Raw genomic sequence first — 20,661 nt, forward strand, 5'->3', positions numbered from 1 at the left:
TTCATTCGTTAATACTATTCTTTGCCTGGACTCTGATAGACGACGTCGTGGAAGGCAAAGACAACTTCCTGTGGAGACTGAACTGTGTGTGGGTTCCGTTGGTCGTTACTCCCCAAATCCCAATCGCTCTTCGACGGCGGAGATCGGATCTGCTCTGCATCTCTCTCCGACCGAGACGAGAGAGAGTGAGGCGACTCTCCCACACCGTAGTGTCGGCGAGCTGCGAATAACCTGCCAAAAGTGAATATCCATAACACGATGACGACGATGGATCCGCTGATGACGCCGTTGGGGCAAATGCTATTGGAGGAGATCACTCCGGTGGTGATGCTCATTTCAACTCCGTCTGTCGAAGAAGCTTCCCGCAAAAACGGCCTCTCCTTCCTCCAGATGCTAACGCCGTTCTGCTCTTTCGACAACATCGACGGTAATCTCGTTCTCCGCATTCAATCCTTTTTAATTCATTATCCGCTATGCGTTCTCACTCACTAGCATTGTTCCTCATCGTGTAGTGCCTGTTAGGACTGCCAGTGACCAACCCTATCGCCTTCACAAGTTCAAATTGCGCTTGTTCTACGCTTCCGATGTTAAGAGGCCCGATTTGAAGGTAATTAACTGTTCGCGTCTTCTCTTATCAATGCCGTGACCATCGCGTTCTTCGATTTTTTGGATGTGCTTGCTTCGTGGATTTCTTTTGAATGTTCCGCGCTTTCTTTGATGTTTAGGATTTGTCATGTAGTTCTATTTGTGTATCCGTATGTTTTTATTAGGAAGCCAAAGAGCAATTGAAGCAAGTTATCTCGGAGGCAGGGGAGAAAGAGTTTCCTGATTCGAATTCAGATTTGCCGAAAATTAATCTTGAACTTTCCTCGAGTAAGCGAGTTCACTGTATCTATTTTTTTTTTAAATTTTTTTGTGTGTGTTTTGTATGTTCATATACGTCCCTTTATACGGTAAAATAATTATCATTAATTGTTTAATTTATATGTGGATGAATGTTCAGCTGTACAACATATTGTTAATATTCATTTTGAATTGTTTGGGCTTGGAATTGAGCTGAGCACGGGCACTGCGTTTTTCAGTTTGATTAAACTGCGTACATGTTATATTTGAATAATTTAATTGAACAAAACAAGCTTGAGCTCATATTAGTGCTATACTACTATGATAGGCTTCACTTGTGCTGGAATGGTGATGCCAAGGTAGTTTAGTTCTGTCATTGTATAGGACCTGGTTTGGTTGACAAATGTTTTTGTAGGTTCCGAATACGAAAATACACCATCCTGGTTCCGGTTTCTCAATAAAGAGCTTGTTCGTGTGGCTTCCTTTTCAGACCATGAAGCTTTTGACCATCCCGTGATATGTAAGATTTGGAATCAGTCAGACTTCTTTTGTGTTCGTATTTTACGTAATTTGATGTTGAATTTTTCTTCTACTTTCTTTCTTCTGAATGTATTTTTTTGGATATATTTGTCTTTCCCCTGAAAATAATTTGCAGGTCTTCTTGCTGTCTCTTCTAAGGATGAGCAACCTATTAACAGATTTGTTGACTTTTTTAATACCAATAAGCTTCCTTCCCTTCTTAATGATGGTGCAATGGATCCAAAAGTTTCAAAGCATTACTTGTTAGTGCATGATAATCAAGATGGTCCTGCAGACAGGTATAAATAATGCAATTTTTTTGTTTGGTTTGAAGAGCTTTTTAAATCTGCATATACTTGGAACATGAAGTAGTTGCCAATAATCTTTACTTCATGTCATTCTGTTAGATATACTCATGTTTTGGTGTTTAATAAAAATTGCTTGGCCTGACATTTTTTAGAAGACCCTTAAATTGCAACTCAAGGGGCACGTTTCACGGGGGACATTGGGAATATTCTTTGGTGTTTGTAGAAGAGTATTTATATTTATACTTCTGGAAATTTTCTTCTAATTCTTTCTTCACTATTCTTACTCTCTCCTAACCATGAGTTATTCCTTTGTGAAAACCTGTTTTCGAAATCCATAGCTACCTCTAAAGGTTTTCTGAATGAACTCTGGTATTAAAAAGATACAAATGACCATGCTGCAATATTTCAGGCTTCACATTGCTCTGTTTGTTTTATTTGTGTTATGCGTTGTTCTAGCACAGAATCTATCGGGCACCTGTTCGTTCCTTGCAAGAGAGACAATTTTTGACCAAGCAATTTTGTTTGTCGCTTTTGAAAATCTGTGTTTTTCTCTCTTATCTATTTTTACCGTATAACTCTAACATTCTCAATATCTTGAATACTTATACTATTCCACTTTGAAGAAGGAGGTTTGTATGATGTGTAGATTTGTATGAAAATAATCTGAAATTTCACTGCTAGTTTCATATTGTGGGAGTGAACATAACAAAATCCATATCCCACCAGATTATGTTTGTAACATAGATCAAGTGATGTTATTGGCATAGTTAAATACCAAGTCCTCAAAGATGTTTATCATGACATTCCTTTTAATAAATTACATTGTCCTTCTTGATCTCCCTCTCCTCTGTTTCATAGGACTAAAAGCCATGCAAATTATTCTACCCACTGTTGTTTTCAGTAGCCTTCTTTGTAATTGTTCAAACTATTTTAACTGATTTTCTTTCATTTTTCCTCAATTGTGAAACATTAATGAATATCTTCTTGTATACAATCATTTTGTATATTATCCTTTCCCGTGTTACCTTACCACACCTCCATCATAACATTCTCATATTTTTTCTTGTTCCTTTGAAGTCCAAGACACATGGCGAAATGATGAAACTTGTCCTTGAGCTTGATAAATGCTTTGCAGTCTCCATGTTTTTTTTTTCTATTTTGGTCATCTCGCATGCTCCTATGTGTGTCCTAACATTTTATAGCATTAGTCCCAAATATTTTAAATGTTACAAATTTGTGGGATGACATCTCCCATTTTTACTTCCAAGTCATATTCCCCTTGTTTCTTTCCAAAATTGTTAGCCATATAGTTTGTCTTATAATTATTCATACTTAAGTGAAAACCCTTCGTTTCCAAAAGTTGGGTCCAAAGCTAAAGTTTGAAGGTAATCACCTCCTTTGCTCAATCAAATGATGTTATATGCAAAAATGCATGCAATTAGGGATAAACCTTTGTATGTTCTGGGTAAGTAGAACCAAAGCTAGATTACTTAAGGATGATTAAAGTAGGACTTATGGGTGGATGAGTCTTGACGTAATCCTATCTTAATCAGAAAAAGTCTTTAGTCTCTCACCTTTTGGAGTTTTCACACCAGTCTGGATATAATAAGCATACATATGAACTAATGTCTTCCAAGGTTTGCCATAACACTTCCCCGCTCTTGATCACAAGCTTTTTCTAAGTTAATAAAAACCATATGTAAGTCTCTCTTTTTGCTTCAGTAACTTTCTATCAACCCCCATAAAAGATAAATGCTTTCTTCTACTCTAGACTTTCTTGAGAAAAAACCAAATTGATTCTTTGAAATTCTTGTTTCTTCTCTTAATATATGCTCAACCACTTCTCAAAATTTCATAGTGAGAGTGACCATTGAAACTGAAGATTGCTTTATTAAGGAAAGAGAGTGAAACCTTGGATGTTGTTTGCTGCCTATGAAGCCTGGATACAGACACGGACACGGACATAGAGATGCAGCTAAATTGAGAAATATAGGACACGAGTCACGGCATGTATATACATATTATTTTCAAACTTTTAACTAACACATTGTCAACTAACACAAAAATGAATCTAATTTATCTATCTAATATCCATAAAAGTGAAAAGTAGTGATCATATAATACTTTTTCCTTATTTTTATAATCATAATAGAAACTTATGTGATAAATTTGCAAGTTTATGGGTTTTTTAGAAAATCATTGAATTTGTGGTTATTAACATTATCTTGGAGTCATGTCAAAATCATGTTAAAGACAAAAAAAATGTCTTTCAAATTGGACACTTACTAATACGTGTCGTATGAGTGTCAGTGTCCGATATGTATCAGATACGGGACAAGCCATTAATGAGGCGTGTCCGGGCTTCATACTGCAACTTAATGCAATCTTGGATCTTCTCTATTCAATAATTTTATTTGGAAAGATATATAGTTATATGTACTTTTAGACTTATTTGAGTTCTTATTCTTCTTCAACAGAGCAAGTAAAATATTGACAGAAATGAGGAGTACATTTGGTACAAGCGATTGTACGTTGCTTTGTATTAATTCATCCCTGGATGGTCCATTCAAACATCAAGATAATCCTTGGGCTTCATACGTAAGTTTGTTTGGCAAGGACTTGTAGCTTTCTTTTCCAGAAGAAAAAATTGATTATTTTGTTCATTTTCCTTGCCTCATGCTTTGTGCTTTTTCTTGTCTTCTGGAACGTATGTTAAAAATTATATATAATTTTGGTTCCACTTATATGGAAGTATGCAATTTAGGCTGTTGTCTCCTGAAATCTGTGACAGATAACTAATTCCTCATCTAGTCCCACTCAAGATCTTGGTTGCTTTCTTAAAATGGATGATATCGATGAGGTATTTGGCTTTTGCTACCAGAAAGACTGTTAGATTCATTATATTGGATTTATGATTACATTATACCTGCATTTTTTTGCTACCCATTTTTGTTGCCTGAGTACAGATTAAAGTTCTAATGCAAGATTTATCATCTAAGCACATCATTCCAAATATGGAGCAAAAAATTCGTATACTCAACCAACAGGTTTATTAAGTTTAGCCCCTTTTTGAATTCATGGTTTTTGAATTTGTTAATCCAGACCCTAGGTTAAATATTTTGACCTATATTGTGATTGTCCCTCACCATTTTCTTTTTACTTTCTTTTGTTTAGGTTTCCGCAACACGGAAAGGGTTTAGAAACCAAATAAAAAATTTATGGTGGAGAAAAGGGAAAGAAGATGGTGCAGATTCTCTCAATGGTCCAGCGTATGTTAAACTTATTTATATCTTATGGTGGAATATACTAGAATGCTATGTATAATTCGATTTCTTCCATTTTTCTCATATGGTTTTGGTTTTCATTGTTGAAGGTATAACTTTAATTCCATTGAATCCCAGATTCGAGTTTTGGGTGATTATGCTTTCATGTTACGAGATTATGAACTTGCCTTGTCAAATTATCGCCTAATTTCCACAGATTACAAGATTGATAAAGCTTGGAAGCGCTATGCTGGTGTGCAGGTAATTATTGTTATTATTTTTCATATTCCAATTGCTGAGGGCTTTCAGATGATGATGCATGGTTTGAATATCTATTACCCTTTTGACATGTTCCTACGGAGGGATTTATTTATTTTTCTTAAAATATGAAATATTGAAACGCTGGAAATATTGTAGATGAGATACTCTACATGGTTCATTGCTTGTCATCTTGAATTAAATTAAAGTCAAAATGATCTGAGTGACTTCTAAGTAAAGGTTACAGATGAACTTTGTGCCATTTGCATTAGTCATGCTTATTGTTAAAGATGTTCTTTGACATTGTTGTTTTGTTGTTGTTCATCCTTATTGGCATTTACTGTGTCTTTCCCTGCAAAATAATTTTAAGAAGAAACCCATACTCTTTGATTTGTTCCTTTTCTTAGTCTTATAGTTCCTTAACATTGATTTTTCCAATACATAAGCTTTTCTGATAGTAGGTTGTTCTAAATTGCATCACTCTAATACATTATTTTTCAGGAAATGATGGGGCTTACTTACTTCATATTGGATCAATCAAGAAAGGAAGCTGAGTATTGCATGGAAAACGCATTTAACACATATTTAGTATGTATGGTTTATTTTGGACCATGAGAAAGATTGTGTAACGTTTTTATTTTCTTCTACGAGGGCACTGTTACTGGTATATACCATTCACATTCTCTTTTTGATCAATTAACTTAACATGTTCAGAAACTTGGATCATTGGGTCAGCTAAATGCAACACGATGTGGCCTGTGGTGGATAGAAATGTTAAAGGCACGTGATCAATATAAGGAGGCAGCTACTGTTTATTTTCGTATTTGTGGTGAGGTAGTACTTTTTTTTTTCTGAAAATAAAAAAATTGTAATTTTTTATTATTGTTTTCCGCTGTTGACCAATTTGTTGTCTTAGGATATCCTACATTCTGCTGTGATGCTTGAACAAGCATCATACTGCTACTTGTTGTCTAAACCCTCCATGTTACGCAAATATGGATTTCATCTAGTGCTTTCTGGTGAGCAGTATAAAAAGTGTGATCAGGTACATTGGAATATCAACAATATGCAGACACCCCCCATACTAATTTAATAATGTATTGTTTTTCCCTGCTAATTTCATTTATATTTGATCTTCACATGCTCAGATTAAACATGCAATTCGAACCTACAGATGTGCTCTTTCTGTTTTCAAAGGAACTACTTGGAGTTATATCAATGATCATGTTCATTTCCATATAGGACAGTAAGTTATACTAGGTTCATTTCCATATTGTGTGTTTTTTTATCAAGAAGCATGTCCTCTACATTCTTTGAACTTTCTTAATTGAGATGGTTGCTTTAGGTGGTATGCTTCCCTTGGGATGTATGACGTAGCTGTCAAGCATATGACAGAAATTTTGTACTGTAGCCACCAGTCCAAGACAACACAGGAATTATTCCTAAGCGACTTTCTTCAAATTGTGCAGGTGCTAGTGCTTTATTAATATTTTCTGAAATTTTGTTGTTTATAATCCCTAAATTAAGAGAAATCTATAATTTCACTGTTTAATGTATCTTGATGCTTGGACAGAAGCTAATTAATTTGACAGTTGTCTTAATTTTGTGTACTGTAGAAAACTGGACGGACATTTGAGGTAACAAAACTTCAATTGCCTGTAATCAACATCTCTACACTCAGGGTAATACACGAAGATCACCGGACCTTCGGATCTCCTTCAGCTGTAAGTAGAATCCAATTCTGTGCTTCCCCATTTTGTGAGGGGATTTGCGATAGAATTATGCATGAAATATTTATTGTTTGGGAACAATTAAGCATCTGACTAGTTAAAGATGTTCAAAAAGTTGTTAATGAGAGTAGCCACTCATTGACTAATGGGCATCTTGGGTGGTTAAGCTTTTATTCCAGTAATTTTTTTTTTCTTTTTAATTTTACGTTGTCCTTCATTTTCAGTTTGAGGTGAATTTTTCCTTCCTTGTTCTCTGACCTCATTGAAAGGCGTGAAACACCTTATCTCATAAAGGACTTTACCTTATTGTTAAGAACTACGGATCAGATAAGAATAAACTACTAAAGAATCATTCTAGTTATAATGCCGTGTCCAGCAATCTTAGTCACTTATTATGGCTAATTTATTTGATTTACCATGAAGTTAGCCTAGATTTGCTTTGAACAATTTAAATAAACTACTGAGTGGGCCACATATATCCCCCAATTTTAGTCCAAAACATTCTATACCATGTGAGCTGTAGAAGCACTCTTTTTGTGATAATCAATTCATTCAACAGAGATTATGGAGGGCTCTGTATAAATCCTTGCTGGGGTGATTGCTAGCAATGAGTAGAAATTATGCTTCTTTCATTGTGTGGTTTGAAAAGGGACATTTAGGATTTTGTTTTTCTTGCTCTATTCAATTTTTGTTATAGCCACTATACTATGGGTTTTCATTGTTATGCTTGTGTTACTAGTTAACGGCTGTAGTTTGATGCTTGAAGTGTCACCACTCTCTGGTAACTATCATTTCAGGCTAACATTAGAGAAGGCTTGTGGCGTTCTTTGGAGGAAGAAATGCTACCGTCATTCTCTGCTGCCAAGACTAATTGGTTGGAGTTGCAATCAAAGCTTATATTAAAAAAGCATAATCAAAATGTTTGTGTTGCAGGCGGTATGTGGTAGAGGTTCATCTGAGATTGATAATTGAATCCTTATATTTCTTGTTATTACTTTTAATTTCATTCTATTTCTTTTACAATTCTCTCTTCAATCAATGATTATTAGAGGATAAAAACTTCATCTGCTGTCTTATATTTTATGTGATAGCCATATTGTTCTGGCTTCATGAAAGTAATGATGTTATAGTAGATTTAAAGGAATGGAAAAATAAAAGTGATGCTTGTTTGAATCATATGTTTATATTATAATTCTATATGTGGGTTACAGTTCTTGTTCAAACTGCTACCAATACATGTTTTCTTACTGTTAGAGATATGATTTTGTTTATGTTAGAGATATGATTTGATAACATTAAGTAGGGAGATATGATATGATTTGATAGCGAAATATCTTACCAAATATTTCCTATTATTAGATATTATTTTGTTCCTTGTTATTGTATCTCATGTTCATTGTGAATAATAACAATCATGTGTGTGCATAACACACAAAATTCATTAAATTCCTTTTCAATTCCTCTCTTCTTAACATCTTGCTAGAGCAAACCATCTTTCGTGATCTGACCTCTTTTGTCACTAATCCTTTCAAATATTACTATCATTAAGCCTTTCCAGCAGAAAGTTGGTTTGCTTTTTTAGAATGCTCATAGTTTATAAATATATACTCGTAATGTTATTGTAGATACACCATGTTTTTGTTTTTGTATTAAGCAGACGTCTAACCTTTGTGGAATTTTTACATGGATTCTGAGTTATATCTCGTAATGTAGCTGGGAGAAGTGATCTTTGCCCTTTTTGAAGTTGGGTTATATTTTGTTTCCTTTTCTTCTCCAATGTGTGTATTCCCTTTGCATCCTTGAAACACTTATAAATTAAACATGTATAGGTACACATCTTTAGTAATAGTTTTTTTCCTGAAAGATTAGGAAACTAACTAAAAAAACGATTTATTCAAAGCATATTGAATCAAATAGACATTAATTTTTTAGGGAGTCCCAATTTTAAGCCACAAACATCATCAGGTTAAATTCTATTATGACTTAAATGATTATTAGTTGTTAAAGACCCTGTGGTCTGCATTTAGACCGTCAGGAGTGGAACAAGGGTACCTGAAGTGTTGTAAATTGTAGTATGTAGAAGTTGCAATAATACCCAGTGGTTTTAGCATGTAGACGTTGTAATCATGTGTTAAAACTTCAAATAATTCCCATATTTCATCATCATACCTGTATTATAGAAGATAGGATGCATTTAAGCAGGTCAACCGATTCCGTTAGCTTAGGGAATTGGATTGAACTCCCAGTTTATGAAGTGATTGATTGTTACTTGAAATTATTTGAAAATTTGATGAGCGGAGGACTTTCTAGTGTAAAATCCTGCTGATAGTAGTGTAAAATATATAAGTATGAAGGGTATATTTTTAAAAAATTGGACGTCTGTTATGTATTTATAAAGTTAAGGAATTGGAACAATATGTTGACTTTTCCCTCCTTGATGTATTATTGGTGCATCGTTTATTTTTTTGCACCCATTTGCAGAAGCTGTGAAGGTGACTATTGAATTTAAAAATCCTCTGCAAATCTCAATTCCCATATCTACTGTTACACTCGTATGCAAGTATTCTTCCAGTACTGATGAAGTGATATCAAGTAAGCTATGAATGTCAGTTTATATCTTCACCCATTTTTTTTTTTTTTTTTATATTTACTCATTAGTAATACTCTGTTATGGGTATGGATACTACAGATGAAAATGAGTCAAGTATGGAGAAAGATAATAAAGTTGACCGCTTTAGAAATATGAGCTCTGACAATTCCTCATTTATGGTGTCTGAGGTTGATTTCTTACTAGGAGGTGGTGAAACAACCATGGTGAGTTTGTTTTGTTTCAGACACAAATTATAGCATGGGAGATCTTCTCTTGACTAAAATTATGCAAATTGTGGGAAATCAAGAAATTTATTTTCCATCTTAATTTTGTGCATATCTCCAATTAAATTGGAGCTTAAGTAGAATGGCCCTAGACTTCTGTCGTGGAAGATGAAGATAAGTGTTCCTTTTGGCAAGGTGAAAATGAAGCTCTCAGATGATGTATATCTTTTTTGTTCAGATTGTCTACCTTAAGAATACAGCTGACTAAAATATTAATGAGAAAGAGAAAAAATGGTGTTCTGTTTTCTTTTCTTTTTTTTATTGTGAAATTTGAGTTTAAAATTGAGGTTGAATGGATTAAAAACAGGTAATCCTACTTGTTGTGATTTTCTATTTGGATGTTAATTTATGACTTTTAAAACGATTATTTTATAGAAGTTGTGTGAGAAATGAAAAGAAAAAAAAAGTATGAGAATAGAAAACTCTTGAAAATGTTTGCGTGAACCACAACTGGCATACTGCAGAGTTCTATCATTATTTCTCTCTCCCTCCAAACCTTTAAAACGTATCTTGAGAAATTGCTCCAAGTTAGAAAGACACTCTTAACACTCCAAAATCTTCTGTTCTTTTAGAAAGTGACAATGAACATAAGAGAATGTCATGATTTTTCCTATTTTTGCCCTTGTTAGTTCAAAAATAACTAAGGTGCATACACTAAAAAATGAATGGGGTGCAATTTAGGGGTTTGGTATCAAGAAGAGCGAAGGGAAAGCGATCTGTACTGTGTAACTAACTGCTGAGCTTGCAGTAGGGAGGGTAGAGAAAACGTGATTTGTTTATATGGGGTCTAAGGCTAGGGAGCGAGATTGGAGAGGCTAGTCTGGGACTTTTGGGAGAGACCTAAGTGCCCAGGACATGTCCTTTTCCCGTTGAATTTCCTTTTTCATCAGTCTTCAGCATTCAGGCATAATACATTGATATTACTGTGAATTTCCATCTCCTTTTCTGCTATATGTAGCTATCTTTTTATACAATTATGTGATCATTTGTTATGTGTGTATTCTATTTTTAAGTTATCATTTTTGCAAAATTAGCATTGTGTAGTACTTGTTTTCCAGATCCAACTATCAGCTACTCCCAAGGAAGAGGGTACTCTTGAAATTATTGGTGTTAGGTGGAAACTGTCTGGGACAATTGTGGGCTTTTACAACTTTGAGTTGGGTCAACCAAAGAAGAATATTTTAAAAAGAAGGACAACAAAGCACCATCCAAATGAGAAATTTAAATTTATGGTGATTAAGGTGCATGCTCTTATCCTTCAATTTCTCATTATTGTATTTTTTCCACATGAATCTCGCAGTCTCTAAGTTTGGACTAAAACAGTTTTTTCTTTTCCAAAATCCCAGAGCATACCCAAGCTTCAGGGTTCCATCCACCCTTTACCTGGAAAGGCATATGCTGGAGATTTACGGCAACTTGTTTTGGAATTGAGGAATCCATCGGAGTTTCCTGTTAAGGTACCATGTTTGGAGTTAACTTGCTCTAAGAAAACTTCTTAAACAATTTCAATCATAAACTTCCATGTGGATTATCAAGATGCTTAATGAGTATGATGTACTTTTAATGAAAATATTGCATAAATAATATAGAAGATTAAGTACGGTGCGTGAACAATTATAACAATTAAAAAAGGATGATTCAAGCCCTATTATTAAATACTTCTTTCCTGTGTTTCTTTTCTTGAAGTTCATTAATTTTCCATTTCTCTTTTCAGACCTGTTTTCTCATTTCTTTCATTTTCCTTTGTTTAACACATGTTGGTCAACATGATCTTAATACCAAACAACATTGTCTCCCTGACGGGTAGTATGTTATTTCTCTCTTGCAAAATTGAGTCTAGAGCTCTTTAGTATTTTTTAGCCGATAATCAGTTAGTTCAACATTAAAGGGAAACAATAATCAATTAGCAACATAACCCTAATTTAGACTGACATATCTGAACTCAAAAACCGGTTGAATGGATCTAATCAATTTGCTGTCCAGCTTTAATTGATTATGAAGCTTATGGAACTAACCTCATCAATTAGCAACTTAGATCTGATCAATAAGGAAGCTCCTACAGACCTCATTTTGTTCTTTTGCATGCCATAATTGATTAGCATCCCCGTTGTCATTTTGAGATTACTTGTTCTAAGGGATTCAACACCAAAGTTTTTCTCTGATATTCATGCTTCAATGATTCAAGGGCTAACAATGTTTTTAGTCCTTAAATTATAACGTGATTTTGGTATTCATTCCTATCTCAAACTTTGGTCCTGTTAGATCCCCATACTTAAGAAATGCATGAGTATAATCCTCCTCGCTAATGGTATTAACTGATTTTTCGCGTGATAAATGATGAATCTCACTAACCTTTTAAGACATTAACTTTTAAGACGTTGACAAGAGGGGAACTTATGGACTACATTCAATGTGATTTGTCATTTGTCATGTCAAAAAATAGTTAACACCGTTGGGTGAAAATGATTGCATCTATGCATTTCTTAAGTATAAGGACCTAACAAGATGAAAGTTTGAGATAGCGACGAAAACCAAAATTGCGTTATAGTTTAGAGACCAAAAGCATAGTTAATCGATGATTTAAACTATGTTTTAAGATTGGTTAGCCTCATTTTATCAACATACTCAAGATTTTTCAAAATGTTACAGCAAGAAATAAACCTCAGTTTTTACTTTGTCCTTTCAGCATTGTTGGAACATCCATAAGAGAGGTTTCTGCATACCCAATATGGGATCTGCATGCATGATCCTTAAAAGCTATTGTTTTAAATGTTTTGGGTCCCCATTTCAAAAGCTATGGTATGTCATTATCATAGGTGGTGATGATGTTACAATGGTGTGACATTTCATATGCACATTCTATCCTCTGTGGAAGCAAGATAATGATGATTGAAATTAGGTATTTTAAAATAGTGAGGGAGCAGAACTTGAAAAACACAATAAGAAACCAAAATATTAAAAAAAAGTACTATATTCGAAGGACTATAAATATATTTAAGCCAATATTTATATAGCAATTACTTTTAAAATGTGTATATATATATAATATGCTAATGAGAGAAAAGTATTCAATAAAAGGAGCATTTATTATTTTGAAAACACAAACTATTAAATACCTGCTACTATATAAGGATATTGAATGTATTTTAGTAAGATGCTTTGAATGTTCTTTTACTAGTTTCCTTGTTAGCACGACCTTGTATTGGATTGAACTTCAGATCTTTCTTCCTCCTTTCTCTTGCATACTGTTTTTTTCTTTATATATTTTCTCATTTGTGGTTTTTTCAGAATCTGAAGATGAAGATAAGTCATCCTAGGTTCCTTATAATTGGGAAGCAGGAAAATATGATGTCGGAGTTTCCTGCATGTTTAAGAAAGAATACAGATTCAGTCCAAAGTGTTATGCATGATAATCCTAATATCACTACTGACACAGTATTTTTGTTTCCAGAGGTCAGTATTGTCATGTCATTCTAATTTGGCTCCTGTTGACTTCTTGATCACATGATTTACGCTTCCTTTCAGGGTACATCAGTTCAAGGTGAAACACCTTTCTTGTGGCCTCTTTGGTTTAGGGCTGCTGTTCCAGGTGATATATCTCTTTGCATGAGCATATATTATGAGATAGGAGATGTATCAAGTATCATCAAGTATCGCACTCTACGCTTGCATTACAATGTGCAGGTTAGTATAATGAACACCGAAGGAAACTTTTAGGCTTCATTGGTTTTAGTTTCTTTATATTGTAATATCTTTTTTTTTCTCTTTTCTTTTTTGGTGGCTAGAAAATTTTATTGAATGGTTGTGTTTTATGCTGCGTTATGAATTTAGAAAATATGAAGTTGCATGCATGACATAGCTCTAGTTAATTCTCAAGTACCAAATTTTGGTGGTTGTAGGTGTTACCGTCATTGGATGTCTCATTTCAAATCTGTCCTTTCCGATCAAGATTGGAAGAATTTCTTGTTCGATTGGATGTTGTTAATAAGACTAGCTCAGAAAGTTTCCAAGTTTGTCAGTTGTCATCAGTTGGTCACCAATGGGAAATCTCATTAGTTCAAGCTCCGGATAGTATTTTTCCTTCACAATCATTGATGGCTGGTCAAGCAATATCATGTTTCTATACACTAAAGGTTTGTGCTATAGGTTTTGATATTTGTGATTCATCGTTTTAACATGATTATTTTGTTATGAAATTGGGTTTCATTTGAGAGGTTCTATGAAATTGTGAAAAGATGGATGAGTAATTCGTGAATCGGTTTAATATAAATATTTTATCAATGATGTATACGTTAAACACAATTTATGGGGGTAATTCCAAAGCCGTGACTTGAAAGAAAATGTTGAACAATATGAAGTTTCTTAGTAGTGGTTATTTTGTTATCCATCTTCTGCAGCTTGAGGCCTAAATGTTTCAGACCAATAACTATGTTGTTTCAGAAATACATTATTGTAGATAATTTTTTTTTGTGATGGATGATTGGTGGCAAAGAGAATATGAAATTGATCTTTAGTGCAAAAATAGCCATTAAAAGAGTAAAATGATTGGTAAGATGGGAAATTTTGATACAGATATTCAGGGATGGTCCACACATGTTAGTATTTTAGAATCTGCATGTTCAAATGCCTAGTTATCTGAGCTTGCCTGTTTTCACTTGATATTATCTGAAAGAGTGTGCTTGCAAACTTGACTTTGGATGATCTTGATTTAACAAAATTGATTTTGTTTGAAGTGATTTATGTATGAAAACTTTTATTTCAAATGCAAGTTAGTATTCAAACATAATATGGGTTGCTCGACCCAGCATCAAAGCTACATTTTCACTTCGACTCAATCATGCTTTTATGTCCAAACTTGATTTTAACTTCATGCAAACAGAAGTTTTTTATAAAACCCTGTTTATATTTTCCCAACACACGTGTGGGTAGTTCTAACTCCCCAGATTATGTTAGCAGAATTATTCTATCATGTATCCTCTGTTTATTTACTTGTACAAAATGTTGTTACTAGTTGAAATCTGTATGCTCGTGTATGTGTGATTATTAAGGTTGCTGAATTATGTTATTCCTTGCCCTCAGAAATCAAGAAGGCTTTCGACATTGGGGATGACGTGTCTACATCCCCTGTCAGAAGTGATGCAAGATTGGTACCACAAATCATTGAGGATATAGTTTATGATGTAAATAGTGCACCTTTGGTCAATTTCCACCATCATGAAAGATTGCAGCAGGAAGTTTCATCCAAGGTAAATGTTTATTTTGTTTTTACGATAAGTCCAATTAAAATGTATCGTTTTTGTAATTTGAATTCCATATCTTTTAGGCTATGCTTGATTGTGCTGGTGAAAGTTGGAGGTTAGAAAGCAAATTATGGCATAAAAATAATTCTTATCCAAGACTTAAAATGTATTTTAATATATATATATATATATATATATATATATATATATATATATATATGTTATACCCTATCTAAGCCAGAGTGAAGTGATATTCTCTGCATATTTTCCAGCTGCTCAAGCTCATACACTTTTTCTATTATCATATTCTTTTAAATAACATAAATATTTAAAGTGATTTTTTCCTTTCCCATAAATTTACATTGGGATATATTTATCTTCTTCCATTCTCAGCCCGTGGTTGCACAAAGATTGGGTCGTGCTACTGCACTAATAGTTTCTTTGCTTCCTTATCCTTTTTTGTTTTAATTATTTTTCACAGTTCATACATGTTTTGTCATCCTATTTGATCATAGTGAGGCCTCAACTTTCAAGTAGGATAAAACAAGTATCAATTTCAATAGCTAGGAGAATATTTTTATCTATTTTTCATATTTTAGTACATTTAACTTTTTTTTGTTGGTTAACTAACTAGCAAGATAGATATTTCAATTTCAATATCGGTACAAATGTAATATATATATATATATATTTTTTTTTTATTTCACTTCGACAGAAACAGGCTTAGGTTCTAGGTTTTAGGAATTTGAAAGTTTAAAGGACAAATTTGTTTGCCAGTGTCATACGACGTCAACAGGCTTAGGTTCTCGGTTTTAGGAATTTGAAAGTTTAAAGGACAAATTTGTTTGCCAATGTCATAGGACATTTAATATTGACTGTTACAAAAGTCTTGAGACTATTTATTGTTTTTATCTCCTTTACCGATACGAGCTTCATCTGTTTGTATGGTCAGGGTGACATAAATACTGTGGATTTTGTATTAATCTATCGGCCATTTAGGAGTAGCGACGATCCTGGTTTATCCACTCCTTCGTCTGTAATGTCCCATCACGCGTGCCACTTCAGGTATGTGTCTTTCACACATTATGCTTCTAATTTTGACTTCATAATAAATTTTAAATATCCATATGTATGTTATTTACTAGTCTTTGGTGGCATTATCTTAATACGTTTCTGTCTTCTGTTAGTACTGCTAGCACGGGCCCCATTTCATGGCTAGTGGATGGACCTCAAACCATGCATCACGACTTCTCCGCATCATTCTGTGAAATAAATATGAAGATGCATATTTACAATTCATCTGGCGCCACTACTTTTGTACGCATTGACACCTTAGATTCAGCTGGTAATGGTGGACATATAAACAGTGTAAATGTGGTTCAATCTGCAACTACCGATAACCAAGCAGGATGGCACGATATCACCCCAGTGAATGAACTTAAAGTCACCTCAAATGCTCTCGAAACCCAATCAGGAAAAGCACTATCATTGGAAAGTGCCTCCTCATATATTTGGTCTGGATCAAGCTCAACCCATCTCAACATTGAGGCCATGTCCTCGGTAGAAATTCCTCTTCAGATCTGTGTATTCTCTCCTGGGACATATGATCTGTCAAATTACGTTTTGAATTGGAAACTTCCATCCAATGGACAGGGAGATAGTGATGAAAAGAGGCAGCATTCAGGCCAGTGCCAGGGGTATAAATATTATCTTACCGTTCTCCAGTCCACTTGAGAAGTTTGTAAATGTTTTTGCTGTTTGTTTATCTCATGCTAGAATTTAGATGAGTTGTAGCCGGGCTGTACATATTATATACATTTCCATGTATTGTTAAAATGTCTTTAGGTACTAGGAGCAGTGTAAAAGTTCGGTGGATAAAGTGGTGAAATCAACTTTTTTATCCGAACAATAACGACGGTGGCAACCTACAATTCATCGAACAGGTTGGCTGGCGTATTTGGACGGGCCAAGTTTGAGGAAAAAAAAGTTATATAAGAAAGTGTTTTTACGAAGACTTAACAATTTTTTGCTTGCCCCCGGTTAAGTAGGGATGGATGGAATTGCAGAGTGGACGTAGCACAGGTAATCAAATGAGAGTTTTTCATCCCTTACCCCTGTAGGCGGGGTAACGCGTCACCAGCGCAAGAATTGGTTACACTTGCACCAAATGTTTTCAGCGTACTTCAACGAGGATAGGATCAGTTATTCTTTCTAATTTTTCTACATACAATCCAAGCAGCTCAGATTGCTTAGTTTTCTACATACAGTTATTCTTCTAAACTGTAACAAAATTATTTCACTATTATAGGATATGGCATTTTATTGTTATAATAGCTTCATTTCTTTTATTCAGTGTTAACAGAAGGATCGTAGCGAATACCTGAAAAACCCAACTCAGTTGACGAGGTTAATTGCATTACTCATGAATTTGAGTGAGAAATAGGTTTGCCTTGTTGGAGCTGAAAAAGAAAATGCTAACTATCATATCATTTTGCGAAAGATAGTCACTACTTTATCATCGCCATCATTTAAATTAGAACAAATCTCCCGCTCCTATAATGCATTACTTTTTTTATTCAAAAGAAAGTGTCACATAAGTGAGTGTTTTAGCATCTTGTTTTTTAGTTTACCCATTCTTTTGATGTATAATGGCATGTTAACGTATTACCAAAAAATTAGAAATGGCATCGTCTCTTGACAACTTTTCACAAAAAGAGATTTTGATGTTTTAATTATAATTCTTTTTCTTTAACGCATTGATATATTGTTATATATTTAATGAATTGGTATAATGTGAGAAACTTAAAAAAAAAGATGAGAATAAAAAAACTCGTAAAGAAGTTCTGGGATAAAGTTTACAAAATTGATATAGTTCAATAGTAAAAGAACAAGTCAGAGGATTTTTATTTATTTTTTGATAAAATGCACATTTTTGCAAACTTTTAGAATATTGAATGATTGTAGTTTTGATTGAAGTGAATATTTCATATATTTCTTACATAATTCACATTATAGACGATCCTTTGATTTGAGAAAAAAAAAAAAACAGAGAAGGATGATAAAAAAATGGACTTTTTATGGCACATAAAAGAAGGGGAAGAATAGATAAAATGTATGTCAAAGCTGACTTGATTTATAAACATAAGGATTTAATTCACGTGAGCAGTGCAGAGTTACCGTAAACACGTTAAACGTGACATGTGATGGGTAAAGATAGTAAGAAAGCGGGTAAGTCCACATATCCGTTATCTCAGAAAATTGGAGATGAGACAAAATGTAGGAACTCATTAGGTTTGGAGTATAAGAATAAAGATAAATTTATTCTTTAAAGATGCTTATAAATAAAGAAAACTTGTCGCATCCCTAATGGTTTATTATACAAAAAATTCAAATATTGATAAATGTACAGGAAGGATATTACTAATTTATTATTTGATATTTCTTTTCGTAATTATGTTATTTGTTGGTAAAGTGAGATGACACGAAATATTCAACATTCAGACTGAATTCGATTTATTTATATTTGACAAATATCAGCAATACAATGATATGTTTTAACGTGTATTTATATGACTAGATAACATTTATGCAAAAATCACAATAAAAATAGAAAATAAGACTCACCTAGTTTGCATTTAGGGATGTTAATGGGCGGGTAGGGTACGGGTAGTAGCTCCCTGTATCTGTACTCATATCTGTCGGGTATCCGTTATACGGGTACCCGTCTATTTTTTTCATATCTGCAGGTATCCATGAGTATCCGCAGATATTTACAAAAATTATTTAAAAAAATATATTTAATCATAAATTCAAATAAAATAAAATACATCACTGTTATAAATTTTAAATAAAGTTCAAACAAACTCAAGTCCAAATAATTACAAAAATAAATATAAAATGACGTTCAACACAATAAAAATTCTTTAATTAGTGTTTTGATCAACAAATCCACTTTCTCCGATTGATTCCTGAAAAATAATCAAATAATAAATCCCAAATGTCACGTGTCAAGTATTCTTATTTTGATTCCATCATTTGACAACAAGTATACCATACATACCATAAACGTCAGTGTCTATATAGGGTTTGATGTATATGTCCAATTTCAAAGAAGGAAAAAAGAAGAATGTCAAGGGGTGTACTTGAAAAAAGAAAACGTAAGACGGAAGAAGATAAGATGTGGAGCTTAAAAAATATTAGATGAGAATTTTTTTTACTAATATATATATATATATATATATATATATATATATAAGGATATTTTTGTGGATTAAAGTTTAGCGGGTACGGGTATCCACGGGTACGGATACTATGATACCCATACTCGTCCCGTTAACATGTGGGTATCAAAAATATTCGTACCCGCGGATAGCAGGTATCCATTCTTAATATCCGTTTTCTATTCATTGCGGATTTTATTCGCGAATACCCGCGGTTACAGATATTTTTGACATCTCTATTTACATTCACTTAAATCAGGCACAAATATATTTAGAAATGTTACATATAAATAAAAAAAAATTAAATATATTTTTCCTTAATTTTTCTTAATATCCGTTTTCTATTCATTGCGGATTTTATTCGCGAATACCCGCGGTTACAGATATTTTTGACATCTCTATTTACATTCACTTAAATCAGGCACAAATATATTTAGAAATGTTACATATAAATAAAAAAAATTAAATATATTTTTCCTTAATTTTTAAATAAAAAATGAAGTTAGTCAAACTTTGGACTTATTTAGTCAATTATTCATTGTCTATTATATTTCAAACAAAATATTAATACATGTTTACATATGACATCTAAAAAAATATCAATTAATTATTTTCACTTTCAACTATGCCATCCAAACAAATCATGTGTATGCTTATTCATATCATGTAAAAAAATATCCATTAATTTGATACATATCTCACCTGATTTTTAAGGTTGTTTGTATTAGATAAAATGGAGGAAAAAGATTTAAGAAAGAAAAAATAACAGAAATAGATAATAATTAAGTAAAAATATGAGATTTGGATGAATAAATATAAAAGAAGTAAGTAAAAAAATATTGGTTACATGCTTAATAAATAAAAAAGAAAGTGAAAAGAAATAAATAATATTAATAATATTAATAATATTGTCATAATAATAATAATAAAATATTTATTACTTTTACTCTATTATTTTGCTTGTCTTCTTTGTGATACTGCATCCTCTTTATAATTCGCTCATATCTTCAATCTTTCCCTTATAAATAAATAAAATAATGTAAATGATCTTATTTTTAAAATTCATAGTCTTACTAAGTTAAAAAAATAAATAAACAAATTTAATCATATAAAATTGATATAAAAACACATTACAGTTTAAAAATAGTAATAGGTGCATTTGGATTTACATTTATTTAGTTTCTCTCAAAGTAAACTTTTGAATTCAAAAGTTATCACAATATTTATCTAAAAGATGAAATTGAATATTTCAAATATTCTGTAATGTATTATTGTAATATGCTTACTTGCCTTCAAACCTTTTCAAAATTAATCAGATTATATCTGTTATCATCTCAAACGGAAAAAACAAAAATAAAATCAGAAATTATCTGCTATCTATTCGATCTAATGTAGCCCAATTTTAA

General features: G+C 32.9%; 1 protein-coding gene across 2 annotated transcripts; it reads left to right on the forward strand.

Moving 5' to 3' along the window:
* On the forward strand, positions 1 to 17,383 carry LOC114181190 (trafficking protein particle complex subunit 8). Of its 2 annotated transcripts, none has more exons than XR_003603764.1 (27): positions 1 to 427; positions 513 to 607; positions 771 to 873; positions 1,259 to 1,363; positions 1,499 to 1,661; positions 4,148 to 4,268; positions 4,462 to 4,530; positions 4,637 to 4,717; positions 4,845 to 4,939; positions 5,044 to 5,194; positions 5,693 to 5,779; positions 5,906 to 6,025; positions 6,108 to 6,236; positions 6,340 to 6,437; positions 6,537 to 6,660; positions 6,808 to 6,915; positions 7,719 to 7,857; positions 9,403 to 9,513; positions 9,611 to 9,735; positions 10,854 to 11,036; positions 11,142 to 11,252; positions 13,084 to 13,248; positions 13,321 to 13,479; positions 13,695 to 13,928; positions 14,875 to 15,041; positions 15,988 to 16,100; positions 16,223 to 16,265. XR_003603764.1 is itself a non-coding variant. In XM_028067570.1 (27 exons), the coding sequence occupies exons 1-27, from the start codon at positions 259 to 261 to the stop codon at positions 16,767 to 16,769; spliced, it is 3,870 nt and encodes a 1,289-aa protein (XP_027923371.1). In that variant the 5' UTR covers positions 2 to 258; the 3' UTR covers positions 16,770 to 17,383. The 2 variants fall into 2 exon arrangements, 1 of the variants encoding a protein (XP_027923371.1); XM_028067570.1 differs by having other exon boundaries at positions 2 to 427; positions 13,695 to 13,934; positions 14,883 to 15,041; positions 16,223 to 17,383.
* Positions 17,384 to 20,661: the final 3,278 nt, after the last annotated feature.

This window comes from Vigna unguiculata, chromosome 1 (assembly GCF_004118075.2).
Source record: "Vigna unguiculata cultivar IT97K-499-35 chromosome 1, ASM411807v1, whole genome shotgun sequence".
Classification (NCBI taxonomy): Eukaryota; Viridiplantae; Streptophyta; class Magnoliopsida; order Fabales; family Fabaceae; genus Vigna; species Vigna unguiculata.